Raw genomic sequence first — 25,451 nt, 5'->3', positions numbered from 1 at the left:
ATAGAATACAAGCTTTCGATTTTGTATTTTATCAAACTTTTAGTTTTGACAAAGAATTTGAAGAGTCTTTTGCCCAATTTTTATCCAAAATTTTCGTCAAATTTAACAAGCTATTTTCCTTAACAAACACCCTAAATAGCGCACCAAGCCCCAGGTCTGTGAGTCCTATAACGAAAGTGGCTTTCTTAGAACCATGTGACAGAGAAACCCTATGTACTCAAGCTCATGTTACGTAGAAACCGTATAGCGTTTGAGGGTAATGCTCCCTAGTGAAATGTATATAGGAGCACAGACTTAATTTTTTTTTTTTTTTTGAGTGAACAATTTGCAAGTTTAGATTATTTTTAATATTTTGTATTAATCGTCAAGCTTCGTAGTTTTATGGACTTAATATGTAATTTTGGATAGTGTTCCATTCTAATTTTTGTTTTCCTTATTCTGTCAAGTCTACGATTATTCTTGTGAATTATTTTCAAACTTCTATAATTATTTTATGAATGAGGTTATTGAGCCACTGACATGTTTGTGAAGTTTATAAAATTAATGGTGAGTAAAGCTAATTTATAAAATTAATGGTGAGTAAAGCTAATTTCCCATAGAATGAAGTTGAAGTAAAAGATAAATTAGCTATGAATATATTTTTAAGATAGTAACTGGCTTTTCCGATTAGAACGAGTAAGTTGGTTGGCTTGACTGGCTAATAGTGAAATAAAACTAATTGACTCTATTCATTGGAAGTGAATCATTAAGAAATAGAAAATTAAACACATTTCCTTACAAGTTTGAGTTGGGCAAACTAACTGGCTATGAAATTAGTTTAATTGAAAATTAAACTCATTTCCTTATAAATTTGAGGAGGCCATGAAATTAACAGTTAGATAAAAATTAAAATCATATCCTTTCAGACTTGAGGCCGACAAATTAACTGGCCATGAAATTAACAGTTAAATAAAAATTAAAGTCACTTCCTTACAAATTTTAGGCGGACAAATTAACTGGCCATGAAATTAGCAGTTAAATAAAAATTAAAGTGATTTCCTTACAAACTTTAGGCGGACAAATTAACTGGCCATGAAATTAACAGTTAAATAAAAATTAAAGTCATTTCCTTACAAATTTGAGGCGGACAAATTAACTGGCCATGAAATGAACAGTTAAATAAAATTAGTCATTTCCTTACAAATTTGAAGTGGACAAAATAACTGGCCATGAAATTAACAATTACTTAAAAATTAAACTCATTTTCTTACAAATTTGAGGCTGACAAATTAACTGGCCATGAAATTAACAGTTAAATAAAAATTAAAGTCGTTAACTATGAAATTTGAAGGCGAATGAAGCCACCTTTATTAAATAAAGATGAGTAATTTCATACAAATTTGAAGTGGACAAATTAATGACTTTTTATTAAAAATATTTGGTGACAAATTAATTGGCTAATTGATTTTTAAATAAAATTAGTCATTTCCTTAAAAATTTGAAACTAATTAACTGGCGCATAAAATTAATGTTAATTAAAAATTAAACTTTTCCTTACAAATTGACAAATTAAATATCTTAGTAGAACCAAGGTAAATAACTAATATCGAAAATTATAATAACTGAAGAAATTAACAGATGACTTTTTATTGATTAAGGTGAATCCAGCTAATTGATTTTTTAATTAGAAATAAAACTAAGTATACAAGCAATGTTTGTATTTATTGGAACGAAATATCTTAGTATATATATATATATATATATAATATATAAATATTATATAATAATATATATAATATATATTAAATATTTATATATATATATATATATATATATATATATATTTCTAATATAATATTTACATTTATACTAGTATGGATTTCTTCACCATTTTAGTGACTCAATAATAATAATAATAATAACAATAATGCCAATATGATTATTAATTGCACTAGGAAATGTTAATTGATAATGGGAACAAAGTGGTAATTGGTTTTAGTTTTGTCTTTTTGTTTATTTTCCGTATCGTTTAACACTGCTTTTGTTACACAAGAAATTAAAATTATTCAAACGCTTTGAAGTTTAAAATGGTCTAAATTAACTTGAGGAGTGAATATATGTAGGTTTAAACTACGTATTAACGCATACCAAGAACTTCAAAGTATGGTCTGTATAGTGTTTAAACAGGCAAATGAGTTGATGGCGTACTTTAAAGTAGAGAATAAGGAAGAACTGAATATATGAGACCTCTTACATATACTTAATACCAAGAGTATAGATAAATGTTGGAACAACGATAAATAATGATAAATGAAGATGGAACATGAATATTAGACAATTTCTTCCAAGAACTCAAAAGCAGTGAAAACTAGAAATAAAATGAGTCTATGCACAAACACACACGCCACGGAAGAGACGATATTGAGGAAAAACGAGTTATAAACGTTTAACTGCAAAATGATTTGGGAAAGCTGGGTGGATCGGGCACACTGGGTGGACCAAAAGAAGGGCCCGGTAGGAGGGCCTCCAAAAACTAAGAACTTTTGATGATGTTAACAATGCTCAGACGTCATGGTGGATTAGTGTAGCACAAGAAGCTTCGGAACAGCGAACTGGTTCGAAGAGCTTCGTGTAAGAATAGCAGCCCATTCCGAGTCAGACTAACAATAGTAGCTGTTTAGCCGTGGAGTGGCTATTTGTGTGTGTGTGTGTGTGTGTGTGTGTGTGTGTGTGTGTGTGTGTGTGGAGACATTGCAAGCAACATTCCCTTCGCCGTGTATCACAAGGTCTTCGACATTCGACTCGAAACAATGAATTGATTCGAAGCACAAGCTTCGTATGAGACTAGTGGTCCTTCCCTAGCCAAACAAGTAATAGCTGCTGTTGAGCCGTTGAATCGCGATTTGTATGTGTGTGTGTGTGTGTGTGTGTGTGTGTGTGTGTGTGTGGAGAGAGACAGTTCACTATTGCACAGCGTCGGGAAAGGTGATCGCCTGGTTAATATATAAGTCTAGTCCGCCCTTAGCTCGTTTATTCGTCGTCTCCCGTCTCCCGGGAGACCGAGAGGGAGCGTTCACACAGCAACCGTTAACTATACGAAATTTGTCTCCACATTCCGAACGAGAGAGAGTTAGCTCGGGGGCGGGGGGAGATATCGGTCGATTTATCGATCTGTTTGCGATAATACAAGGAAAATGAGACTTGATTGTGATTGCGCTCGTTTTGCAAGAGGAGGTGGTTGGGGAAGGGAAGGGGTGAGGGAATGTTGTTGTTGCTGATGCGGTCTTTGTTGCCGATAGAACGCCACCGTTGGAACCAATCGAGTTATGGCGGAAGATATTATGTAAATCAGGAGAAGGATTAGTATTTGGAAGATCTGAGAGAAGAGAAGGAAGACTATAACCGAGGAAGTAACGAGGAAAGCCAAGAAAGAAATTCAAGACACTAAATTGAATTCCAAGTACGTTAAATAATGCTAATTCAAGACTGATTTCGGGAGAGTAAATTGAATTCCAGTCATGTTAATTAAAGACTGAATTCAAGACTAAATTGAATTTGAAGTATGTTACATTATGTTGATTAAAGATTGTATTAAGGACATCTCGTTTGAATTCCTGGGATAACGTCGTCTTATCTTATTTATATATATATATATATATATATATATATATATATATATATATATATATATATATATATATATATATATATATATGTATATATATATGTATGTATGTATGTATGTATGTATGTATGTATGTATGTATGTATGTATGTATGTATGTATGTATGTATGGCGCCATAAGACCCATGGTCGAAGAATAGGTCAGGAAGGTCCAGTCAGATGTGTGATTAATAAAAAAAAAAAAAAATGAGAGGTATAAGGGAAAAACAGTAAAGGTTATTCACAAAAATTTTGATACCGTTCGTGGGTAACTTCGGAAAGAAAACTGTTATTACTATTTTGCAAAAAACACAAAGGCTTTACAAATTGGTATAAGTTTTATATCATTTTTCAGAAGACTTTCACACCTTGACGTTCCAAATGGAGTTAATGACATATCTATTCGAAATAAATTGGGTCTTGGATGTTAGAACAACCTGATAATGAGAAACAAATATAATACAATGAATTCATGAATTAAATAAAGAAAAATTTATAACTTTACTCATTATGTTATAACGTGGAACAAACAAAAAAAACATGTTTGGAATTCAGGAGCCCAAGCGTCGAATAAAGATCTCGAAAGAAGAAGCAAATATAAACACTGTCGCCGCGTTGAAATCTCCGGCCATGCCTCAAGAAGGCGAATAACTCAGATAGGGCTTATCCGAAAATGACGCAGTTTCTGCCCTTATTCGGGGTAAATCCTCCCCTCACCCCTTTCCCCTTCCCTTACCCCTCTTCTCTATAATCTCCCCCTCTCTCCTTCTCTCCCTCCCTCCCTCCCTCCCTACTCTCCCTCCCTCCCTCCTCTCCCTCTCTCATTCCAGAATGCCCCTGCTCTGTCCTGTTTTGCAATCGTACCCTGAAGATAACATGCTTTACTTACATGAGACGGTAAAGTGCGAATTAAGATCAGGGTTTAACCAGACGAAGAGAGAGAGTTTTTTTTTCTCTTTATTAAGTGCGTCATTAGTAGACAGGAACGGCTTGCGTGATTCATTGGGAGGCTTACTATATGGAATTGTCCCCATTAAGTTTATATTTTTCAATGTCATAACTGTGTTTAAATAAACATGTTAAAATGCTATGGTAAAATATAACATTTTTAACAAACTTTCCGAGATGTATTTCAATTTTGACGGCCCGGCAACGCTTGTTATTCATAAATGTCCTCCCCATTTTCGTAAAAAACTAAAAAAAAAATAGATAATTTTGGGGAACTTAGGAAAAATTTTCGATGGAAATAGATATTTTCCCTTGACGGGGTTAGATGTGAAATGAGAGTCCCCTCCAAGGTATTGTGCACTTTCCGTGTTTCCTACTTCTCTGATTTAATTGCCATTTTTCCCCATTCTCGCCGCCTGTCCAGACCATCTCACATTTTATTCCTCTTTGTCGAGTATTTAGTTTTCTTGAAAATATAGTTTTTAGTTTTCGTGAAAATTGATGTTTTGTTTGTATTATTAATTATGAGCTAACGTTAAATATTAGCAGCTGATATCACTGAAACCATCAGTAAGCCAGTTTTAATGGTTTCTTAGGTCGCCAGATGTTTTGTACTTTCGTTTTTCTCCAAATTCGTCGTCTTTCTCTTTCCTTCCATTTTGCTTGTCCAGCTTCTTTATGACTTTACCGTGCTCCCGTTTCCACCTTTTATCCAAGAATCCTTCACCTGAGTCCTATGAGTAACGTGGGATGTGACTCACCGGTATCCTTAAACAATCAGGACAATCATTCACCAGGTGTGACGGTGGAAATCCTATGATTCCGTTGAATTCCGCCAGTTGTTTTTCCAGTCTCGAAAACAGTGTTTTTCAAGTCTCGAAAACTGTGTTTTTCCAGTCTCGAAAACTGTTTTTTTCCAATCTCGAAAAAGTGTGTTTTTCCAGTCTCGAAAACAGTGTTTTTCCAGTTTCGAAAACAGTGTTTTTCCAGTCTTGAAAACAGTGTTTTCTAGTCTCGAAAGCAATGTTTTCCAGTCTCGAAAACAGTGTTTTTCCAGTCTCGAAAGCAATGTTTTTCCAGTCTCGAAAACAATGTTTTTCCAGTCTCGAAAACAGCGTTTTTCCAGTCTCGAAAAACGTTTTTTTCCGTTCTCGAAAACTGTTTTTCCAGTCTCGAAAACAGTGTTTTTCCAGTCTCGAAAGCAATGTTTTCCAGTTTCGAAAACAAAACCGAACTAGGAAAGGTCAGATATCTCTCTCTCTCTCTCTCTCTCTCTCTCTCTCTCTCTCTCTCTCTCTCTTTTGCAAGTGGCAACAGAGTTGTCGTAGTTAATATTCGGGGACTGCCGTACGCGTTTTTGACTGACTCGTTAATGAGTCTCCTTTTGATTAGTGCCGAAAGGTCCTCGCCTGCTCATAGATCGTCAGGAGATTGCTGTAGATGTCGCTTTGTGTGAGGAGAGAGAGAGAGAGAGAGAGAGAGAGAGAGAGAGTGAGAGAGAGAAATATTTCCCTGATTATGTCCATGTATTTGCCTTCGTAGATAAAAAAAAAATAAATGCCTGTCGAATAAAGCACAAAAAAAGGGTCTTCGTTATGGAAACACGTCTGCAGTATGTTTTAGAGAGAGAGAGAGAGAATGAGCATTTGTAAATAGAAGTACCAGTGGGCTTCACTCGCTAGACCCAAGCAACGATATATATCTAAGGACTTACGTGCACGCCTGTCGTTCTGTACGTGCATTAGTGCGTGCGTGCGGCTGCACCGAAGTGCTCTAAGTAGCGTCGTGCACATCTTGTGGTGGTGGTGACTTTGAAATTGACTTTTGAAAGAATTCAAGATCTTCGCCGGCCACGGAGAATCTCCTGGGCTTCTGTACCTCATCTTTCTCGCCGTTTTCTTCTCCTTCTTCTTCTTCCTCCTGCGGTTTTAACGTGGAACCTCAAACTGCGTCTTCTGTTCTGTCGGAAAGTGTTCGAGTTTTACCATCTGCCTTTTTCGCTCCTTCCAGCCCTCGTCTTGTGTTTTTAGTTCTCTGTAAACGAAAACTATTGTGCCGGCTTTGTCTGTCCGTCCGCACTTTTTCTGTCCGCCCTCAGATCTTTAAAACTACTGAGGTTAGAGGGCTGCAAATTGGTATGCTGATCATCCACCCTCCGGGCATCAGATACCAAATTGCATCCCTCAAGCTTGAGTAGTTTTTATTTTATTTAAGGTTAAAGTTAGCCATAATCGTGCTTCTGGCAACGATATAGGACAGGCCACCACCGGGCCGTAGTTCGTTTCGTGGGCCGCGGCTCATACAGCATTATACCGAGACCACCGAAAGACAGGTCTATTTTCGGTGGCCTTGATTATACACTGTAGCGGCTGCACAGAAAATTGGATTGCGCCGAATTTTCTTCGGCGCATTTTTTCCTTTGTTTCTTATTGGGTTTTATTTACTGAGTGTTTCGTCATCTGTAGGCCTACCTCTACAGGCCTACTTTTCTGTCACGGCTGTTTTTAATAAGGTTCTGTTCTGTCCGGGATTTTTTTTTTCTTTTTTTTTAGTTTTACCATCTGTCTTTCTCGGTGCTTGCAGCCGTCGTCTCTTGTATTTTGGTGTTTGTTTGCTGTGTTGCGTCATCTATAGGCCTACAGTGGCGTAACTAGCGTTAGTGGCGTCCGGGGTGAACTCTGCTAAAAAGCACTAAAATTGGTGAAAATTAAACGCATATTTTCAGCTCTGACATCTCGATCATTTGATTTATTTCATAAAGCCAAAACAAAAACAACACAGCAGACCAGACGAAATGTGCTAGAAAATCTAGAATTATGCCAGATCAGACCTGTTTAAAAGGTGCCAGAGTGCGCCCCCGCCGCCCCCCTTCCGACAGTGCCGCACGGGGCGGACCCCCATCCCGTAGTTACGCCACTGGGCCTACAATTCTTTCACAGCTGTACTTAATAAGAATCTGTCGGAGATTTTTTTCAGTTTTACCACCTGCATTTTTCGGTCCTTCCAGCCCTTGTCTAGTGTTTTTTTTAGGGTTTATTTTTATGCAGGTTGCGTCATCTATGTATACCTTCGTCTATGGGGCTACTCTTCTGTCACAGCTGTGCTTGTAATACAGAGTTCTGATGCGACCTCGTTAATAAGTCGGTAGGGTGCCTTTCGGTATTCCATAAGAGGAAGTCAGTATTCAACATCATGTTCATTATTCCTTATGTATCTCGGAAGCGTTTCAAGCACCTGGTGTCTTTAAATCCAGTGTTTCACAGACGCTTGTCTCCGTAGGGCGGTAGCGCCGTCAGTGCACCTCACGCGGTGCACTGTAGGCATTACTTAAGGTTCTTTACAGCGTCCTTTAGGCCCCTAGCTGCAGACCCTTTCATTCCTTTCACCAAAGCTCCATTCATATTATCTTTCACCAATCTTGCTATCCACCAACCTGACAGTTGTTTCATAGTGCAACTGCCAGGTTTACCTCCTGTTACACCTCTCGAACCTTTCTGCTCTGTTTCCCCTTTCAGCGCTGAATGATCTCATAGGTCCCAGCGTTAGGCCTTTGGCCTAATTTCTATATATTCTATAGACGCTTGTCCGTATTTATGACGTTTCCAAAAGAGTTAGAGGAATTTATTTCTGGTGATAGAAATTTATTTCTCGTTATAATGTGGTTCGGATTCCACAATAAGCTGTAGGTCCCGTTGCTAAGTAACCAATTGGTTCTTAGCCACGTTAAATAAGTCTAATCCTTCGGGCCAGCCCTAGGAGAGCTGTTAATCAGCTCTGTGGTCTGGTAAAACAAAGTATACTTTTTTTTTTCCCAAAGCCTGAGGCTTCTGTAATTTCAAGCGTTTTCCAAGGAAATACAGTCTTCCCTGAATGGGCAACATCCGTAATTTGTGTAATGCATGGAAACTGGAAATTGTAGCAGTCTTTAGTATATATGAGTATCTCAAGTTTTCCAGGATCTTCGATTGCTTTCCATGTCTGTTACAATAGATTTAGGAAAAACTGACAAACAAGAGACCATCCGTCAACGGTTATGACTAGGACCATCGACGGATGGTCTCTTGTTTGTCACTTTTTCATAAGTTGCATTTTGATAGAGATCTTTCACGTTCTCAATTGATTCCTGATCCCCTTTACCTGCCGAGAGCAACCAGATTCGCTGAACAGCAGCACCAATATGCAGTAAATGAGCCTCGCTGTCGAACTTCCCAGTTCCAGAGGTTCCTTTTTTTTCCTCACACTGTTAGACTGTGGAACAGCCTCCCAGAGGATGTCGTGCGACTGGAGCTGCAGAAGTTTTCTTGCATTTTAATACATTTTTATCTATTTATCAATTTATTTATTTTTTTCTTTTTAATAAGTGAGATCTCTTTCTGTATTTCCCTTTACCTTCTCTTACTTTCTAATGAGCACCATAGTCTTTAGAAGCTTGAGTTTCAAGTCGATTGCCCCAGTGGGTTTGTCCCATGTGAATAAGGTTCATCTGAATAATAATAATAATAATAATAATAATAATAATATAATGGGCTAATAAATAATCTTCTAATAATAATAATAATAATAATAATAATAATAATAATAATAATAATAATAATAATATAATAATGGGCTTGTCCAATGTGAATAGGGTTCATCTTCTGAATAATAATAATAATAATAATAATAATAATAATAATAATAATAATAATAATAATAATAATAATAATGGGCTTGTCCAATGTGAATAGGGTTCATCTTCTGAATAATAATAATAATAATAATAATAATAATAATAATAATAATAATAATGGGCTTGTCCAATGTGAATAGGGTTCATCTTCTGAATAATAATAATAATAATAATAATAATAATAATAATAATAATAATAATAATAATAATAATAATAATAATACAGTAATATGTCGAACGATCCAGGGTCTGCTGTATCTGCAAATTCTATCAACGTTTCAAAGGTCTACGTTTTTTGGCAATCAATATTTCCGAGATAAATTGGGTAGCTAACGTTTCCAGGCTCCGTGGAGGTAGGATTATTTCATATTTGCTGGAAAAGTCCAGCGTTAGTTATATGATATTTTTGTTATGACTCGGTTAATATTGGGTAATTTCGATTTTTTTGATATGCATACCAAGTAGGCTATATGAGATTCTGGTCGAGAGATACAAAGAGAGAGACATCATCTTCTTTCGACCTTATTAATCCCACTTTATAGCAGGGTCGGCTGCTCGAGTCAACTTCCTCCATCTATTTCTATTCCTTGCATCTTCCTCCCCCCAGTCCCACCTCACCCATACCCCTCCTCACCACATCCATCCATCTGATCCGTTGACGCCCCACACTCCTCCTCCTCCTCCCCATCACTGGCATGTTCTTGGCTCTCTTGATTGGTTCCACCTCCTCTCTTCTTATTACATGGCCATAGTATCTCAGACGAGCTTCCCTAGCCGTCTCCTGTACACACAAACAAACAGACAGACGTAATAAAACGTAACTGAAACAAGCAGAACAGGAACCTCTAGTACGATAGATTATGAGTATATAAGTGAACCACTTAAAGACTCAAGTTAGTTTCAGTAAGGAAAAGTTATAGAAGCTTTGGCTAGAGCTCAAAGAATGGCGCAGACCCACTTGCTAGTATGCAAAGAACAAAGGAATATTCTAGGAGACGGATTATTTCAAATGGAATCATATTTGAAGAGGAAGGAAAGTTGCCAAAGAATTGTAGCTTGACACACTGTAGATGATACTGTAGATTCTTTTTAAGGCCTAAGTTGCACTGCTTTCTGTCATTTATACTATTCGTCCATTACCTATTGTCACTTCCCATTATGCCGTCTACCTCCTTCAACGATGTCCTGGTCCAGTTCGCGGGTCCTTTAAAAACGAATCCTTGGGGCGAGCGCTTGATGTTCTACTATAGTCACTGGATATTGTAGTACGTAGCCTGCAGGATAGCCTGAAGCTTACAGTGTACAATATCTAATTTTCAAACGATTTTAGGATTTCAAAGACCCGTCCTTCCGTCGTAAGTAGCAAATCTAATAGCGCTGTCATCGTCGAGGAAGCAAATTGTCCTCTGGGAAATCGCCGGAAACGGGAAATTCCGTCCTCTGGTCAAGAGAGAATTTCCCAAGAAGAGGAAGAAGAAGAAATGGTTTGGGTGGTTAATGCTCTCCTTAAGGGGAAACGAACCTATTTTGTATTTTTCATGATGTCAATATCATACTATCGTACTATCTTATTCTGTATTGCTGTACTGTATATGTATATAGTTTTTGCATTCCGTTAACGTTGGTAGACATCATGCAGGCTTATTTGCATGCAGTATTCATGAAACATTTACTAACATGAGTAGAGGAACCGAAGACACGGGGTCCAGCCGCCTCATCCCAAAGCAATAACTGAGGGGTAATGGACTTTGAGCCATCCACCCATATATATATATATATATATATATATATATATATATATATATATATATATATATATATATATATATATATATATATATATATACATGTATATATAAATATACATATATACAGTATATACATATATATACATATATACAGTATGTTGTGTAAATATTTATATAAATATAATATATATATAAAATAATATATATATATATATATTATATACATATATATATATATTTTTGTTTTACACTGGTACTTGATTTATTTTAGCTATGATGAGATGTATGAAATGTTTATAATATATATATATATATATATATATATATATATATATATATATATATATATATATACTATATATATATATATATATATATATATATATATATATATGTAATATATATATATATGTGTGTGTGTGTGTGATATTATAAGCATTTCATACATCTCGTCATAGCTAAAAATAAAGCAAGTACCAGTAAAACTGAGAAAAAAAATATGAAAACCTGAAATCGACCACAACCTGACTATTCCCAGAAGAAAACAATGAAGTGACCACTGGGAGAGGAAAGTAAAAAAAAAAAAACCACTAGAAGAGAGAAAAGAAGAAAGAAAGAAAGAAAGAAAAAAAAGGGGACAAAACGGAAGGAAGGAACTATTATGCCTCACTGTGAGGGAGGAGGAGGAGGAGGAATGATTAGTCGGCTCCTCCATCTTTCACATCCATTCGAGCGAGACTAATGACGCCAAGGTTGATTTTTGTGTTTTTTACACCTCACGGGTTTATGTTTGCCAGTATGAAATTTTGACGATGAACCAGTGAATTATTTTTCACACTCCATATATATATATATATATATATATATATATATATATATATATATATATATATATATATATATATATGTATATATATATATTTATAATATATATATATATATATTATACATACATATACTATTTTTATATATATTTTTGTATAGTTCTATTTAATTTAATCTATATGTATATATAAACAACTTTATATGCATATATATATATATATGTATATATATATTTAATTTATATATATATATATAAATTTATATATATTTCTAGTCTTCCATAACTAGTTTTGAATATACAGTTCTGCAATTTAATCTCGAACAACTGCGAATGCATTACTGAACTTTGAAACTTAAGTATTGAATGCTTTATATAGAATGCAATGCTGCTGAGAAGAAGAAGAAGAAGAAGAAGAAGAAGATGATGATGATGATCATTTCCTTCAAAAACCCCACCAAAAAAGACGAAGCAGCATTTGTGCCGAAATTTGATGGTCACTTCCCCCCCCTTAGGAATGCTTCTGGCCACATCCGGTGTTTATAACTTTAAGCTGAAAATCTCACGCACTCGGACATTCTCTCTCTCTCTCTCTCTCTCTCTCTCTCTCTCTCTCTCTCTCTCTCTTCTCTCTCTCTTTCCTCTCAAGCAGAAGAAGGAATAGTATTGAATGTTTCTCCTCTCCTCTCTCTCTCTCTCTCTCTCTCTTCTCTCTCCTCTTTAAATGTTTACCTTTCAAGAAAGGAATAATATTGATTTCTCTCTCTCTCTCTCTCTCTCTCTCTCTCTCTCTCTCTCTCTCTCTCTCTCTCTCTCTCGTCCTCTTTTTTAGAGAATGTTTTCCTCTCAAGCAGAAGAAGGAATAAAATTGATTTTCTCTCTCTCTCTCTCTCTCTCTCTCTCTCTCTCTCTCTCTCTCTCTCTCTCTCTCTCTCTCTCTCGTCCTCTTTAGCGAGAATGTTTTCCTCAAAGAAGAAGGAATGGAATTGATTGATCTCTCTCTCTCTCTCTCTCTCTCTCTCTCTCTCTCTCTCTCTCTCTCTCTCTCTCTCGTCCTCTTTTAGTGAGAATGTTTTTCCTTTCAAGCAGAAGAAAGGAATAGCATTGATTCTCTCTCTCTCTCTCTCTCTCTCTCTCTCTCTCTCTCTCTCTCTCTCTCCTCTTTAGCTGGTTTCCTTCAGAAGAAATAATATTAATTCTCTCTCTCTCTCTCTCTCTCTCTCTCTCTCTCTCTCTCTCTCTCTCTCTCTCTCTCTCTCCTCATAGTCCTCTTTTAGAGAATGTTTTCCTTTTAAGCAGAAGAAGGAATGATATTGATTTTATCTCTCTCTCTCTCTCTCTCTCTCTCTCTCTCTCTCTCTCTCTCTCTCTCTCTCTCTCTCTCTCTCTCTCTCTCTCTCTCTCTCTCGTCCTGCTAAAGAGAATGTTTTCCTTTCAAGCAGAAGAAGGAATAATATTGATTTTATCTCTCTCTCTCTCTCTCTCTCTCTCTCTCTCTCTCTCTCTCTCTCTCTCTCTCTCTCTCTTCTTCTCGTCCTGAAAGAGAATGTTTTTTTCAAGCAGAAGGAATAATATTGATTTCTCTCTCTCTCTCTCTCTCTCTCTCTCTCTCTCTCTCTAACTCTCTCTCTCTCTCTCTCAACGAAGGATCTCATACTATGAATATAAAAAATCATTCATTTTAAGTCTTTCTTTTAATGCAGAGGCCATCGTATGTGATCTTACCTGGCCCAGGTGGGAAGAAGCAATAAACTCTGGTGAAACTGAGAATGGCCAAGGCTTGAAAGGGGAAGGGAAATTGGCATTTGTGAAGTAAACTATTTCCTCTGCTTTCGACAAGCAAAACTTGTAGCCAGGGTCGAAATATTTGGGTTTCAGTGGATCAGATTCTTTCGTTTCTTTGTGTGTTTATTTAGTAGGCAATGGTAAAGGCAGCCTGGTGCCCTTTTTGTGGCCCAAACCCAAAAGAAACTGGAAGAGGGAAAAGAATTGGCAGACTTTTTTGCCTCTTAGGAGGAGAAGTTTTTTTAAGACTTAGGAAAGCAGAATCAGCGAGAGAATTCAAGGTCCTGGCAGTAGAGGGGAGTAGTCCTTTTTTTTTCTCTTTGTCTGAGCATTTGAAACTGAAATTAAACGTCAGAGAGTTTTTTTGTGTCATGGCCTGATTGATAATTTTACAGAGATAGGTTTTATTCCAATAGCTTTTTCATTAAATCAAAACCGAACGTCAAAAAATTGTACCGATTTATTTTCATTAAAATTGCGCTATTTTTTTATGAAAAGTGACTGAAAAGTAACTTTTATTATAAAAAGCCATCTGGTTTCACATTAAGAGCACTTACGCACTTTATAGAATTAACTTTTTAAAAAAAATAGGTTGGTTTGGCATTGAAATCATTCAGAATTTTTATGGTGTACTTAAAATTCGCCAATTACACATCACTGTTGACGATATGGCCTGATTTCGAAAAAATTATCCTTCTCTTCGTCAGGCTTGATGCTGGCATTTATACAAAACTCCGTCAGTATTCTCCAGTTTCTTAAGTTGTAATAACCCCTTTAACAGTTTCTGCATTCAGTTTCAATTCCTTTCTCCCTTCAAGAAGCAGATACCCCGTAGGGGGTTAGTACCGTCAGTGCGCATCACATAGTGCACAGGAGGCAGTACTACAGGGCGTTTGCAGCGTCTTTGGCCTCTTGCCTTTCACTTTACCTCTAATCCAACTTCCTTAATTCATTATTGCTGTCCAACCTCTTTAACTATTACCTCATAATGCATTTATGGGGTTTTCTCCTAGTTCCACCTTTACGATCTTAGTGCTGTATCTATTTTGTGAATCATTCTACCTTGCTGTCCAGCCACTCCAACTCCCTCTTTTCAGTGTCAAAATATAGAATCATCAGGTGGGATTCTTTGCTTCGTCGGTTGAGATTCAAAGACTCTCTTTAAATCGCTGGGCTTCAAAAAAAGGGGATAAAACAAACCGATGATTTTTGTGTTTAGTCTCGTAGCTATCGACCCACGTGTCCGTTACACACACACAAACACACACACACACACACACACACACACACACATACAGACACTTCATGTGAATTCTTGCGTCTTGTGTGAGGACTGTGATCATGTATTCACACATGTGAGAGTTCGCTCGTGCTTGGCGATGCTGGTTATGTATACAAATGCCTTCCCCCTTCTTCTCTCTCTCTCTCTCTCTCTCTCTCTCTCTCTCTCTCTCTCTCAGCAAGTATTTTGGATGCTCTATTTTACCCAGGTGATCATTTGTTAATATCGGCTGGAGGAGGAGACATACTGGGATACTTTGTACTTGAAGAGCAGTGTAGGTTTAAACAAGGAAAAATTTGTCAGAATGTTTATCAAACACTTTTAGACATGTTTGAGATGTTATTTGGAATATAATGTTGATAGTATACATGAACAAGAAGTAATATTGACAGAACTGATAAGGAAATATGCAGGGTGGAAAGATACAACCCATAGGCTGAAGTTTGTCAAGAAAGAACAGGTGGTAATTCTTCAAGAGAAATTGGGATTGCTTGGTGATGGTAAGAAGTTGTAGAGACTTGATATAATGCAGCTGCCAGAATGATGGTTATGGTAAAAAAAGGGTTGTAGATGATAATATAGTCGATGTTTCCTTTGGAAGATACAGCATAGCTTGGTGATAATAGGGGAAAGTTGTATAGACTTGAGGGTTATGATAAAAAAAGGGGTTGTGGTTGATAATATAGTCGATGTTTGCTGAGGAGGATACAGCAATGCTTGGAAATAGTAAAGAGGAGTTGGAGAGACCTGTGAAAAAAAGTGTTTGGCAGATATTGAAAGGACTCTACGAGTATTATCTAAGAAATGCGAAGAAGGTGGAAGGGAATTACGCAGTTTTTGTAAAGGGACTAATGAGCTGCTGATGCAGTTTCTGTTTAAGGTGAATGAAGTGGCTGATTAATGAGCTTAACAAAGGTGAATGGAGTGACTGATTAATGAGCTTAACAAAGGTGAATAAAGTGACTGATTAATGAGCTTAACAGTCACCATGATGTTTATTGCTGAAAAGAATCAATGAAATTAAAGCGAATAGTAAATAGTAGCTTAAATCTCGCATTTTAAATGACATTAAAGCCTTTCCTCAGTGGGAAGAAGAAGAGTATAGGCTTCGGAAACCCCTCGACAGGTGAGCTACGGCGCGCGGGCGGAATTGTCCATTGATATGCCCCCGTGGAAATCATATAAGGATTTTGCCCAGACTTCTGGAGAATTCCCAGAGGACCTCCTCAGTTATGCCTCATTGCAGGTCCTCGAAAATAGATAAGATCGAGCTGGAACTGACTGGCATTCCATTACGGTTATGGGAGAACCTTCCTGGCTCTGTTGGTTGGCCCAAAATGGAGGCTTTCCAAATATACTTGCTTCTGATTCCTGCAAATGGGATTATTGTTGACTCCCGTGAGGCCACATCTTCCCACACATGCTCTTGGGAAATCTGTATCCTCCATGATTACATAGTTCAGTAACTTTTCCTTCATTGCCAAGGTTTGGAATTCTCTTCCACCTTCTGTTTATCCTGGAAAAAAGGCCTTTCATTGCCAGTCAAATTGGATTTTGTGCCTGGAATTACTAGCTGCCTTCTGATGGGAAGCCTACACCAACGCAGGATTCATCTGGTATCCCAGACGTCGAGAAATGGCAGTACCACATGAAACTGACGAGGGAAAATGAGTCTTTTACATATTATTAACTACATTTCAGCTTTGTCTCTTCGGCATAACTAGAGAGGTCTGTTTTCATTTCATTACGAACCCCTTTCGTTCTTTCTGCCACTAAACATTTCCTCGTTACCATTGTTTCCTTTCTGCTCATGCTTTGGTTGGCAGTTTTCAGATATACTCCAAAGTCTTTTGGTTACGAGCAAAGAACCATTTGGATGCGTGTAAAGAATCCTTTGGTTGCATGCACAGTAGCATTTTGCTGCGTGCAAAGAACCCTTTGGTTGGGTACAAAGAACCCTTTGCGTGCAGAGAACTTTCCTGACTTCAAGAATGCTCACTCAATTCTCTTAGGTCCTAGGTCTAGAGACACGCTGTATTAGGACTAATAGACATCCTTGCATCAGCAATTTCAATGTCCCCTCGCCTCTAACTCGTGAACCTCATGGAGAAGCGAACGGCTTTAGAAGCGTTTCTCGAAAAAATCCTACTCTTCCTGTGGGATAAGGGATTTTGGGTAGTAACCGCATCTCAAAAGAATTGATATATATATATATATATATATATATATATATATATATATATATATATATATATATATATTTATATATATTTATTTATTTATTTATACACTATATATATTTATTTATTTATTTATTTATACTCTATATATTTATTTATTTATACACTATATATATATATATACATATACAAATATATATGTATATGTATATATGTGAATATATGTATATATATATATATATATATATATATACATATATATATATATATATATATATATATATACAGTAATATATATATATATATGAATATATATATATATATATATATATATATATATATATATATATATATATATATATATATATATATATATTATATGTATATATATACACATATATGTACATATATAAGTATATATATACATATATGTATACAGGTACATACTTATATGTATAATGTATACATACATTATATATACATCATATATTATATATATATAAAGAGAGAGAGAGAGAGAGAGACTTTATTTTTGATTGTGTAAATTAGGAGTAAAAGCTTGTGTACATTATTAAACTGTATATACGGCCATCTTCACACATACGGACACATACACACACACACACACACACACACACTCGGGATAGAGAGAGAGAGAGAAAGAGAGCTGCTTTAAGTGTGGTTGAGGGTCTTCCTCTCGTATAGCCACCACAAATTCATCCTCTCCCTAACGCTTCCTTAGTCACCCCTTCTTAGCCTCCTCTCTCCTCCTCCTCCTCCTCCTCCTCCTCCTCCTCCTCCTCCTCCTCCTCCTCCAACACAACCCAGCCTTATGAAGCCGCCACCACAAAGCCCCACTATAGTGACGCTCCTTCGCAAACATTTCTGTTTTTCATGTTCTTGTTGTCCGAGATTCGTAATTCTCACAGATGAATTTCATCAGTGACTCGTGAAATTTATCATAGTTTAAAACGAACGGCGAATTTGAAGGTGGAAACGAACTTAGGGGACTCAGTAGGAGTCATCATTCTAGCTTGACCAACATTAACCCTCCCTCCCTCCTCCCTCCCCCACTGCTTCCCCCAGGCCCATCTCCCTCCCCATCAGTTACTGATCAACTTACACCTGTCTGGGGGCCGCCTGCCTTGCAAAGCTTGCCTTTGCTCGTCCGGCGTGATTACAACAAAAGTAAAACAAACAGGCATTAAACGAGTAAGGTTTTCTGTTCTTGTTTGATTCCTGTACAGAATTACAGTATAAATGATTTATTAAAAGGTCACATGGATGTAATGGATGGTTACGTTACTGCAGACAAGTTAAAAATTGGGAATTTAAATTGTTCTTTTTTTACACGAGGAGATTTCAACGCTCAAGTAGGAAGCAATCTCTCACCGCCTCTCCAGCCAGCCATCTCCTTTACCCCTCTCTTCCTCCTCCCCCTGGGTCCGTCCCATCTCCCCAGTCCCCCACCCCCCCTCCCCTTGTTCATTGAGACAATGTATTAATATTGAAGTATTTAGACTAGGATTTTTCTTCTTTTTTTTTGTTATTCTTAGAAAGATTGCAGTTTCAACTCGCATTTTTCTCCCGGAGATTTTTTAAAGATTGGCATTGAATTATGTTTTAGAATAAGTATTTTTTTTTTATTTTACTTTATTAATAGAAATAAACTTTATAAATCCTAAACGACAGCTTGGTAAATAAATTTTATAAGTGTTTGAAAAATAAGGCGAATAGATTGTGTAAATACTTAATAATTAACAGAAAGACATGAGGCTTATTCCAGCAATAACTTGATAAAAATATCTCTATAATTTTGGACGGTAATTAGTGTATTAAAAATCTCATTTTTCGAGAAACTGAATGACTGTTATCAAAAGAGATAACTTTGCAATTGATTTTGTAATTTCGTAATTTCCTTTTTTACTAAAATTACAGCCAGTAATTAATTGAACGTGCGGTTAGTTTACCGTAGACTGTCATTTATAAATTAATACAATGTCTGGTTGCCCAGTGTATATGATTTTGTTATTATTATTATTATTATTATTATTATTATTATTATTATTATTATTATTATTATTGATAACCATCTTTACACTAAGAATATAAACAACAATTCGGCATAATGAAAAAGATTAAGAATTTAACTGTAAAGAATGTAATGAGTTTAAACCAAGAATAAGATCATTCACTTTATATTAAAATGTGTCAATGTGATAAACAATTTTTTAAATCAAGAATGCTTATATGATTTGAAAATATGGTAAACAATTTTTGCATTGTGACCGTTAAAAACAATTCAGCTTTAAAGAACATAGGAAAAAATTTTTATCAAGACTATAGCAAGCAGGTTTACATGAAGAATATAGTAAGCAATTTCCCCAAGAATATGATAAATTATTTTTAAGAATACGAAAAATTTTTGGCGGTAGATATTATGATTTTCAGTTTTGTATCAAGCATATAAAGGTAATTTCCATTAAGAATATGGAAATTAATAACAAGCTGGTGCTGGCAATCTTGTTGGCCCAGCATTACTAAGTTATTGTTTAAGGATTATTAAAAGGAAAGTACACTAGTAGAAATAAAATGTTATTTTACAGTAATGAGACAATATTATCGAGCTGGAAACACACTCTCTCTCTCTCTCTCTCTCTCTCTCTCTCTCTCTCTCTCTCTCTGCCTGTCGAGTTATATAACGTCACTAAATATAAAAATAATGAGAGCCTCGACGAGGCAGTCTCTGGAACGCTTCATATAATTAAATATTGGATGACCTCGTCGAAGTAATCCTGACGTCACCGGTGAGGAGTCATGCAAGAGACATATTCTCTCTCTCTCTCTCTCTCTCTCTCTCTCTCTCTCTCTCTCTCTCTCTCTCTCTCTCTCTCTCTACTTTCCCCACTGTTTCCCTTTTTCTCTCTCTGTCACTTTCCCTAATCTCTCTCTCTCTCTCTCTCTCTCTCTCTCTCTCTCTCTCTCTCTCTCTCTCTCTCTCTCTCTCTCAAATAATCTCCCCCTTTAAACGTTTTATAGTATCCCCTACCCCCTCCTTCCGCCCTTTGGTCTAGGGCTTCGGCAAGTGTATAGGGACCGAGCCCCTTTTAAATCGGCAACAAGACCCCCATCCTGTTGTTGGTAGAGGGGGAGGCTTAGGGAAAGGGGGTAGGGAAGGACCCCCATCGAATCCTTTAGGGGATTGCATTAAAGGATCCGTTAGGAGGATGGGTGTGGGAAACGTGGCGGCCGAAGGACTGGCCAGTGGATGTCGAGGGTGGGGTGGGACCTTGAGGGATTAGGGTGGGCGTCTTGGAGGGGTGTGTGTGTGTGTGGGTATATTGGGGTGGGGAGAATGGGGAGGAGGAGGGTTTATAACAAGGCCTAGATACACAAAGGCGGCGAGAGAGAGAGAGAGAGAGAAGGAGAACGTTTTTGCTGTCATCATAGGATTCTTTGTACATAATTCATTGCTTTGTCCAGTGCCATTCGTTTCATGCCCTTCTTTGTGTCAGACGTTTTAAAGCTTTAATGATAATTTAACAAGGCGCCTCTTACATTTAAAAATGGAGGCAATTCCTCCAGTATTATTTAGATTTTTATTTTACAGTTTAGTTGCTCGAACCAAAGGACAAAGACGCAAGAATTCCTTTCCAGTTCCTATATGGAAGTGTGAGCTAACTTCTTCGCTGTTCAGTGTGTGTGTGTGTGTGTGTGCGTGTGCTTGCTTTGGTTGGGGATCGTCCATGAGAGAGAGAGAGAGAGAGAGAGAGAGAGAGAGAGAGAGAGAGAGAGAGAGAGAGAGAGAGAGAGAGAATGTCCCGTTAGCGATCTGTTTTGCGATAACACAACCAGAAACCCAGAAGAGCCTCGTTCGTATTCAGTATCTACGAAGGTGGATTTTGGAATATTGTTCCAGCCCTTTCCAGTTTTCCAGGGTTTGAGGGTCCTGGAAAACTTCTTTCGCATTCTGGGCGAATAGGGAGCGAAGTTGGGGCTTTTTTTTTTTTTTTTTGCCTGCGGAGGGAACGTTGTTCTCTCCTGATTGCCATGAAAGTGGTTGCGTCTACTGCACGTCGAGAGAGAGAGAGAGAGAGAGAGAGAGAGAGAGGCTCTCTAGCGGAGAGCGTTGGAGTTACCGGTTGGTCGCCATGTTGTTTAGCTCGAGGCAATTGGTGATGAATGCGAGGATCTCGCTCGCACTCTCTCTCTCTCTTTTTCTCCAGAGCCAGTGGTCTTCTTGCCTCTGCGCTGCGAATACCATCGCACGGCGGCGCGCTCTCGGATTTTGCCCTCCTATTGCGTGGATCTAAAGCCGTTTCGTGGACGAAATAAGCCGAGTGGATGATGTTGTGGAGTGCGGGTGACGAAGGCGTCTCGGCGAGCGGCATCGAATCGAAGTGATGGGACCGATCGACGTCAGGTGTCGTTGTCTTTTGCAATGGAGAAATGAGAACTGTGCTTCGCTCGTCCTAAGATGGCGAGACCGGTCGGCCCCGGACTAGCCCCCGGGATCATGGCGCTCTCATGAAAGAAGAGGACGCCTATTTTTTTTTAGGGTTAAAAAATGAAACGCAACCTTTGGTGTCTGAGCCTGGCAGCTCTGCTATGGGCTGCCGTCACCGCCAACGTAGGCCCCGATTACCACAGCCCCGATGATTGCCAGGTCACCTCGCTGGCGGGCACCGACCTTGTGGCCCTCCTGTGTCGACTGCGGACGATCAACAGCGAGCTCGACACAACCAACTTCAGCATCATCCCCGCCAGGAACACCGTTCGTCTCAAGATCGAGTGCAGCGACGTGCTCTTCTTCCAGAGCGCCCTGCAGAACAAGAGCTTCGTGAAGCTCAGGGAGCTGCAGGAGCTCGACATCGAGTATTGCAAGATCGGCGAGGTGCCCCGGGAGGCGTTTCTCGGCCTCACGAACCTCAGGAATCTCACGCTGCGGACCTACAACACGGACTGGTCCGCCATGACTCTGAAAATCGCTAGCGAAGCTTTCAAAGACCAGAGGAACTTGGAGAGGCTCGATTTGGGGGACAACAACATCTGGACACTCCCACCCGTCCTGCTGTGCGATCTCGAGAACCTTAAGCTCTTGAATCTATCAAGAAACAAACTGCAAGACCTCACTGTGCTCAGCTTCAGTCAAGCAGAACACATATGTGCCCCGAGCTTGCGCTCCCTCGATTTATCCTTCAATCACTTGGTGCATGTGCCTGCGTACGCATTCGCAGCACTGAAAAACTTGCAGGCACTGAATATGAGCCTCAATGGCATTAGCAAGCTGGAGGACAAAGCCCTCTTTGGCATGTATTCCCTCGAAGTATTGGATCTGTCGGGCAACCTTCTCACTGCCCTCCCGCCCGAATTGTTTCAGGAAAACAAAAGGCTGACCAAATTGTACATAAGGAATAATTCCGTGAGCGTGCTTGCGCCGGGCCTCTTCACGGGCCTGAGCTTGCTTTTGGAGTTGGAGCTGTCGGATAATCAGCTGACGAATACGTGGGTGAACTCCGAAACATTTACGGATCTCCTAAGGCTCGCTAGTCTAGACCTATCCAACAACCGAATCACCCGATTAGACGCAGCAACCTTCCGCAACTTAACCAACTTGCAGGTGTTGAAATTGCAGCAAAATATGATCGAGACGATTTCAGACAACACGTTTCGCGGCCTTTTTCGGCTGCACACGCTGGTCTTGACCGATAACAGGCTGAAGGTGATCAGCGATAAGACCTTCCGAGGACTGATCGAGTTGCGGGTGTTGAAACTGAACGACAACGAAGTGTTCAGCATCGACAGCAACGCCCTCCTCAACTCGACCGGTTTGCAAGAGCTGCAGTTGAGCAAGAATCACCTGCAGGACGTCCCTCACCTCCTCAAGAGTCTCACGACGCTGAAGACCCTCGATTTGAGTGGCAATCACGTGAGTGTCCTCAGTAACAACTCCTTCGTCGGGTTGCGCAACGTCAGTGTGCTAAAACTCGCCTCGAATGAAATTGACAACATAACGAAAAGTGTCTTCGTGAATTTGCCTTCGTTGCAAGTGCTCGATTTAGCCAGGAATAATATACATTCTATAGAAAATGGTGCTTTCGAAAATAACAAGCTTTTAGAGGCGGTCAGATTAGACGACAATGTGCTTACGAGTGTACAGGGTTTGTTTTCGTCGTTGCAAAATCTCCAGTGGCTCAATTTGTCAAAAAATCATCTCAATATGTTCGATTACGATTTTATCCCGAGAGGACTGAAGTATCTGGATCTGCGAGAGAATTACATTAACGAATTGGGAAATCACTTCGAAATCGAAAGTCAGTTGCATTTGAAAATAATTGACGCGAGCAACAACAGACTGACAGACATCAGTTCGAGTTCAGTGCCCGACAGTGTCGAGATCCTCTTTCTGAACAACAACCAAATCACGAGGGTCCAGCCTTACGCCTTTTTCAAGAAGAAGAACCTCACGCGAGTCGACCTCTACGGCAACAAGATCAAAAACATCGACCAGAACGCCCTTCGGATCTCCATCATGGACCCCTCGCGCGACCCGCCCGAATTCTACTTGGGCGGGAACCCCTTCGAGTGTGACTGCAGGATGGAGTGGCTGCAGAACATCAACAGCCTGGAGGAGACGAGGCAGCATCCGACGGTCATTGATCTCGACTCGATCAACTGCAAGCTGATGAACAACAAGGGCGTCATTCCCTTGCTCGAGGCCAAGAAACTCCAGTTCCTCTGTGAATATGATTCCCACTGCTTCGCTCTGTGTCACTGCTGTGACTTCGACGCGTGCGACTGCGAGATGACCTGCCCCTCCAACTGCACCTGCTTCCACGACGAGTCCTGGGCGGCCAACATCGTCGACTGTTCCTCAGCAGGTTACGACCTGGTACCCGATCGCATTCCGATGGATTCGTCCGAGGTCTACTTGGACGGGAACGACCTGTCCTCGCTGTCCAGTCACACGTTCATCGGACGGAAAAACATGAAAGTCCTCTACATCAACGACAGCAAAGTCGAAGTCATCCACAACAGGACTTTCAACGGCCTGAAGTTGCTTGAGATTCTTTACTTACACGACAACCGCATCAAGGAACTGAAAGGGTACGAGTTCGAACACCTGGCTCACCTGCGCGAGTTGCACCTCCAAAATAACGAGTTGGTCTCCGTTCACAACACGACGTTCCTGTCCCTCGTCTCGTTAACCATCCTGAGACTCGACGGCAACCAGCTGAAAGTGTTCCCCGTGAATATGTTCCGGAACAACCAGCTCCTCCACACGTTGCACATCGGGAACAATCCGTGGACCTGCGACTGCGCCGATTTAGAGAAAATCCAGACGTGGGTCGCGGGCATCGCCAGGCCTCTCAAAGACATCGAGAAGGTCACCTGTGCCCTGAACGGCTCGGCGGAAGTGGTGGCACAGGTGACGAGCTTCAACTACTCTTCTTGCAACAACGAGACGGAAACCACGACGATCCGACACGAGGCCTACCTGGACTACGTCTTCCTCCCGACCATCACCTTGGGAGCCTTCGCCGTCCTCCTGACGATCACCCTCGTCATTTTCTGCAACCGGAACCGCATGAGGGTGTGGGTGTACGCCAAATACGGCGTACGCCTCTTCTACCGTAGCGAGTACGAGGGCGACACCGACAAGGCCTTCGACGCCTTCGTCAGCTACAGCTCGAAGGACGAGGTGTTCGTCACGCAGATCCTCGCGCCCGAACTCGAGCGAGGAAGCCCCGCCTACAAGCTGTGCCTCCACTACAGGGATTTCCCCGTCGGGGCTTTCATCACGGACACGATCCTCAGCGCCGTCGAGACGAGCAAGAGGACCATCCTCATCTTGTCCGAAAACTTCATCAAGTCGGAGTGGTGTCGGTTCGAGTTCCGTTCGGCCCACCACGAGGTCCTGAAGGACCGCCGGAGGAGGCTGATCGTCATCCTGCTCGGGGACGTCCCCCAGAGGGACCTGGACCCCGACATTCGTTTTTATCTGAAGACGAACACTTATCTCAAGTGGGGCGACACCCATTTCTGGGAGAAGCTCAAATTCGCCATGCCCGACGCGCAGCCCCCCACCAGGAACCACCAGCTCCACGCCCTTGCGTCACAGCAACAACAGCATCAGCAGCAGCAGCAGGTGCAACAGCAGCAGCAGGTGCAGCAACAGCCGCCTGTGCAGCAAACGGGGGTTCCTCGGGCTGTACCTCTGCATATGTAGTAGGTTGAGTGAATCAAGACATTGCGAACAGAAGTTGAAAAAAGAAAGTTTACAGCATTTTGTATAAATAGTCACTTATCATTGTACGTATCATCATAATTTCCCCCTTTTTTTAATCTATTCATTCCAAGCGCGCTTTGAGT

At 39.6% G+C, this 25,451-nt stretch overlaps 1 protein-coding gene and 1 long non-coding RNA gene across 2 annotated transcripts in view; both read left to right on the top strand.

Annotated features, from left to right (window-relative positions):
• Positions 1-25,451, top strand: part of LOC136855074 (uncharacterized) — a 130,251-nt gene that overhangs the window by 18,567 nt on the left and 86,233 nt on the right. The window lies entirely within an intron of this gene.
• Positions 20,854-25,355, top strand: LOC136855070 (toll-like receptor Tollo). Its single transcript, XM_067131850.1, has one exon. It carries the CDS (start codon positions 21,646-21,648, stop codon positions 25,306-25,308), a length of 3,663 nt encoding a protein of 1,220 aa, XP_066987951.1. The 5' UTR covers positions 20,854-21,645; the 3' UTR covers positions 25,309-25,355.

The sequence above is a fragment of the Macrobrachium rosenbergii genome, chromosome 30 (genome assembly GCF_040412425.1).
Source record: "Macrobrachium rosenbergii isolate ZJJX-2024 chromosome 30, ASM4041242v1, whole genome shotgun sequence".
In the NCBI taxonomy this organism is placed as follows: Eukaryota; Metazoa; Arthropoda; class Malacostraca; order Decapoda; family Palaemonidae; genus Macrobrachium; species Macrobrachium rosenbergii.
The sequence above is the reverse complement of the archived record's forward strand: the minus strand, read 5'-3'. Positions and strand labels throughout refer to the sequence as shown.

What these genes read in the sequence shown, in the direction of transcription:
- LOC136855070 (XM_067131850.1), top strand. Translation starts at nt 21,646, where the DNA reads ATGAAACGCAACCTTTGGTGTCTGAGCCTGGCAGCTCTGCTATGGGCT.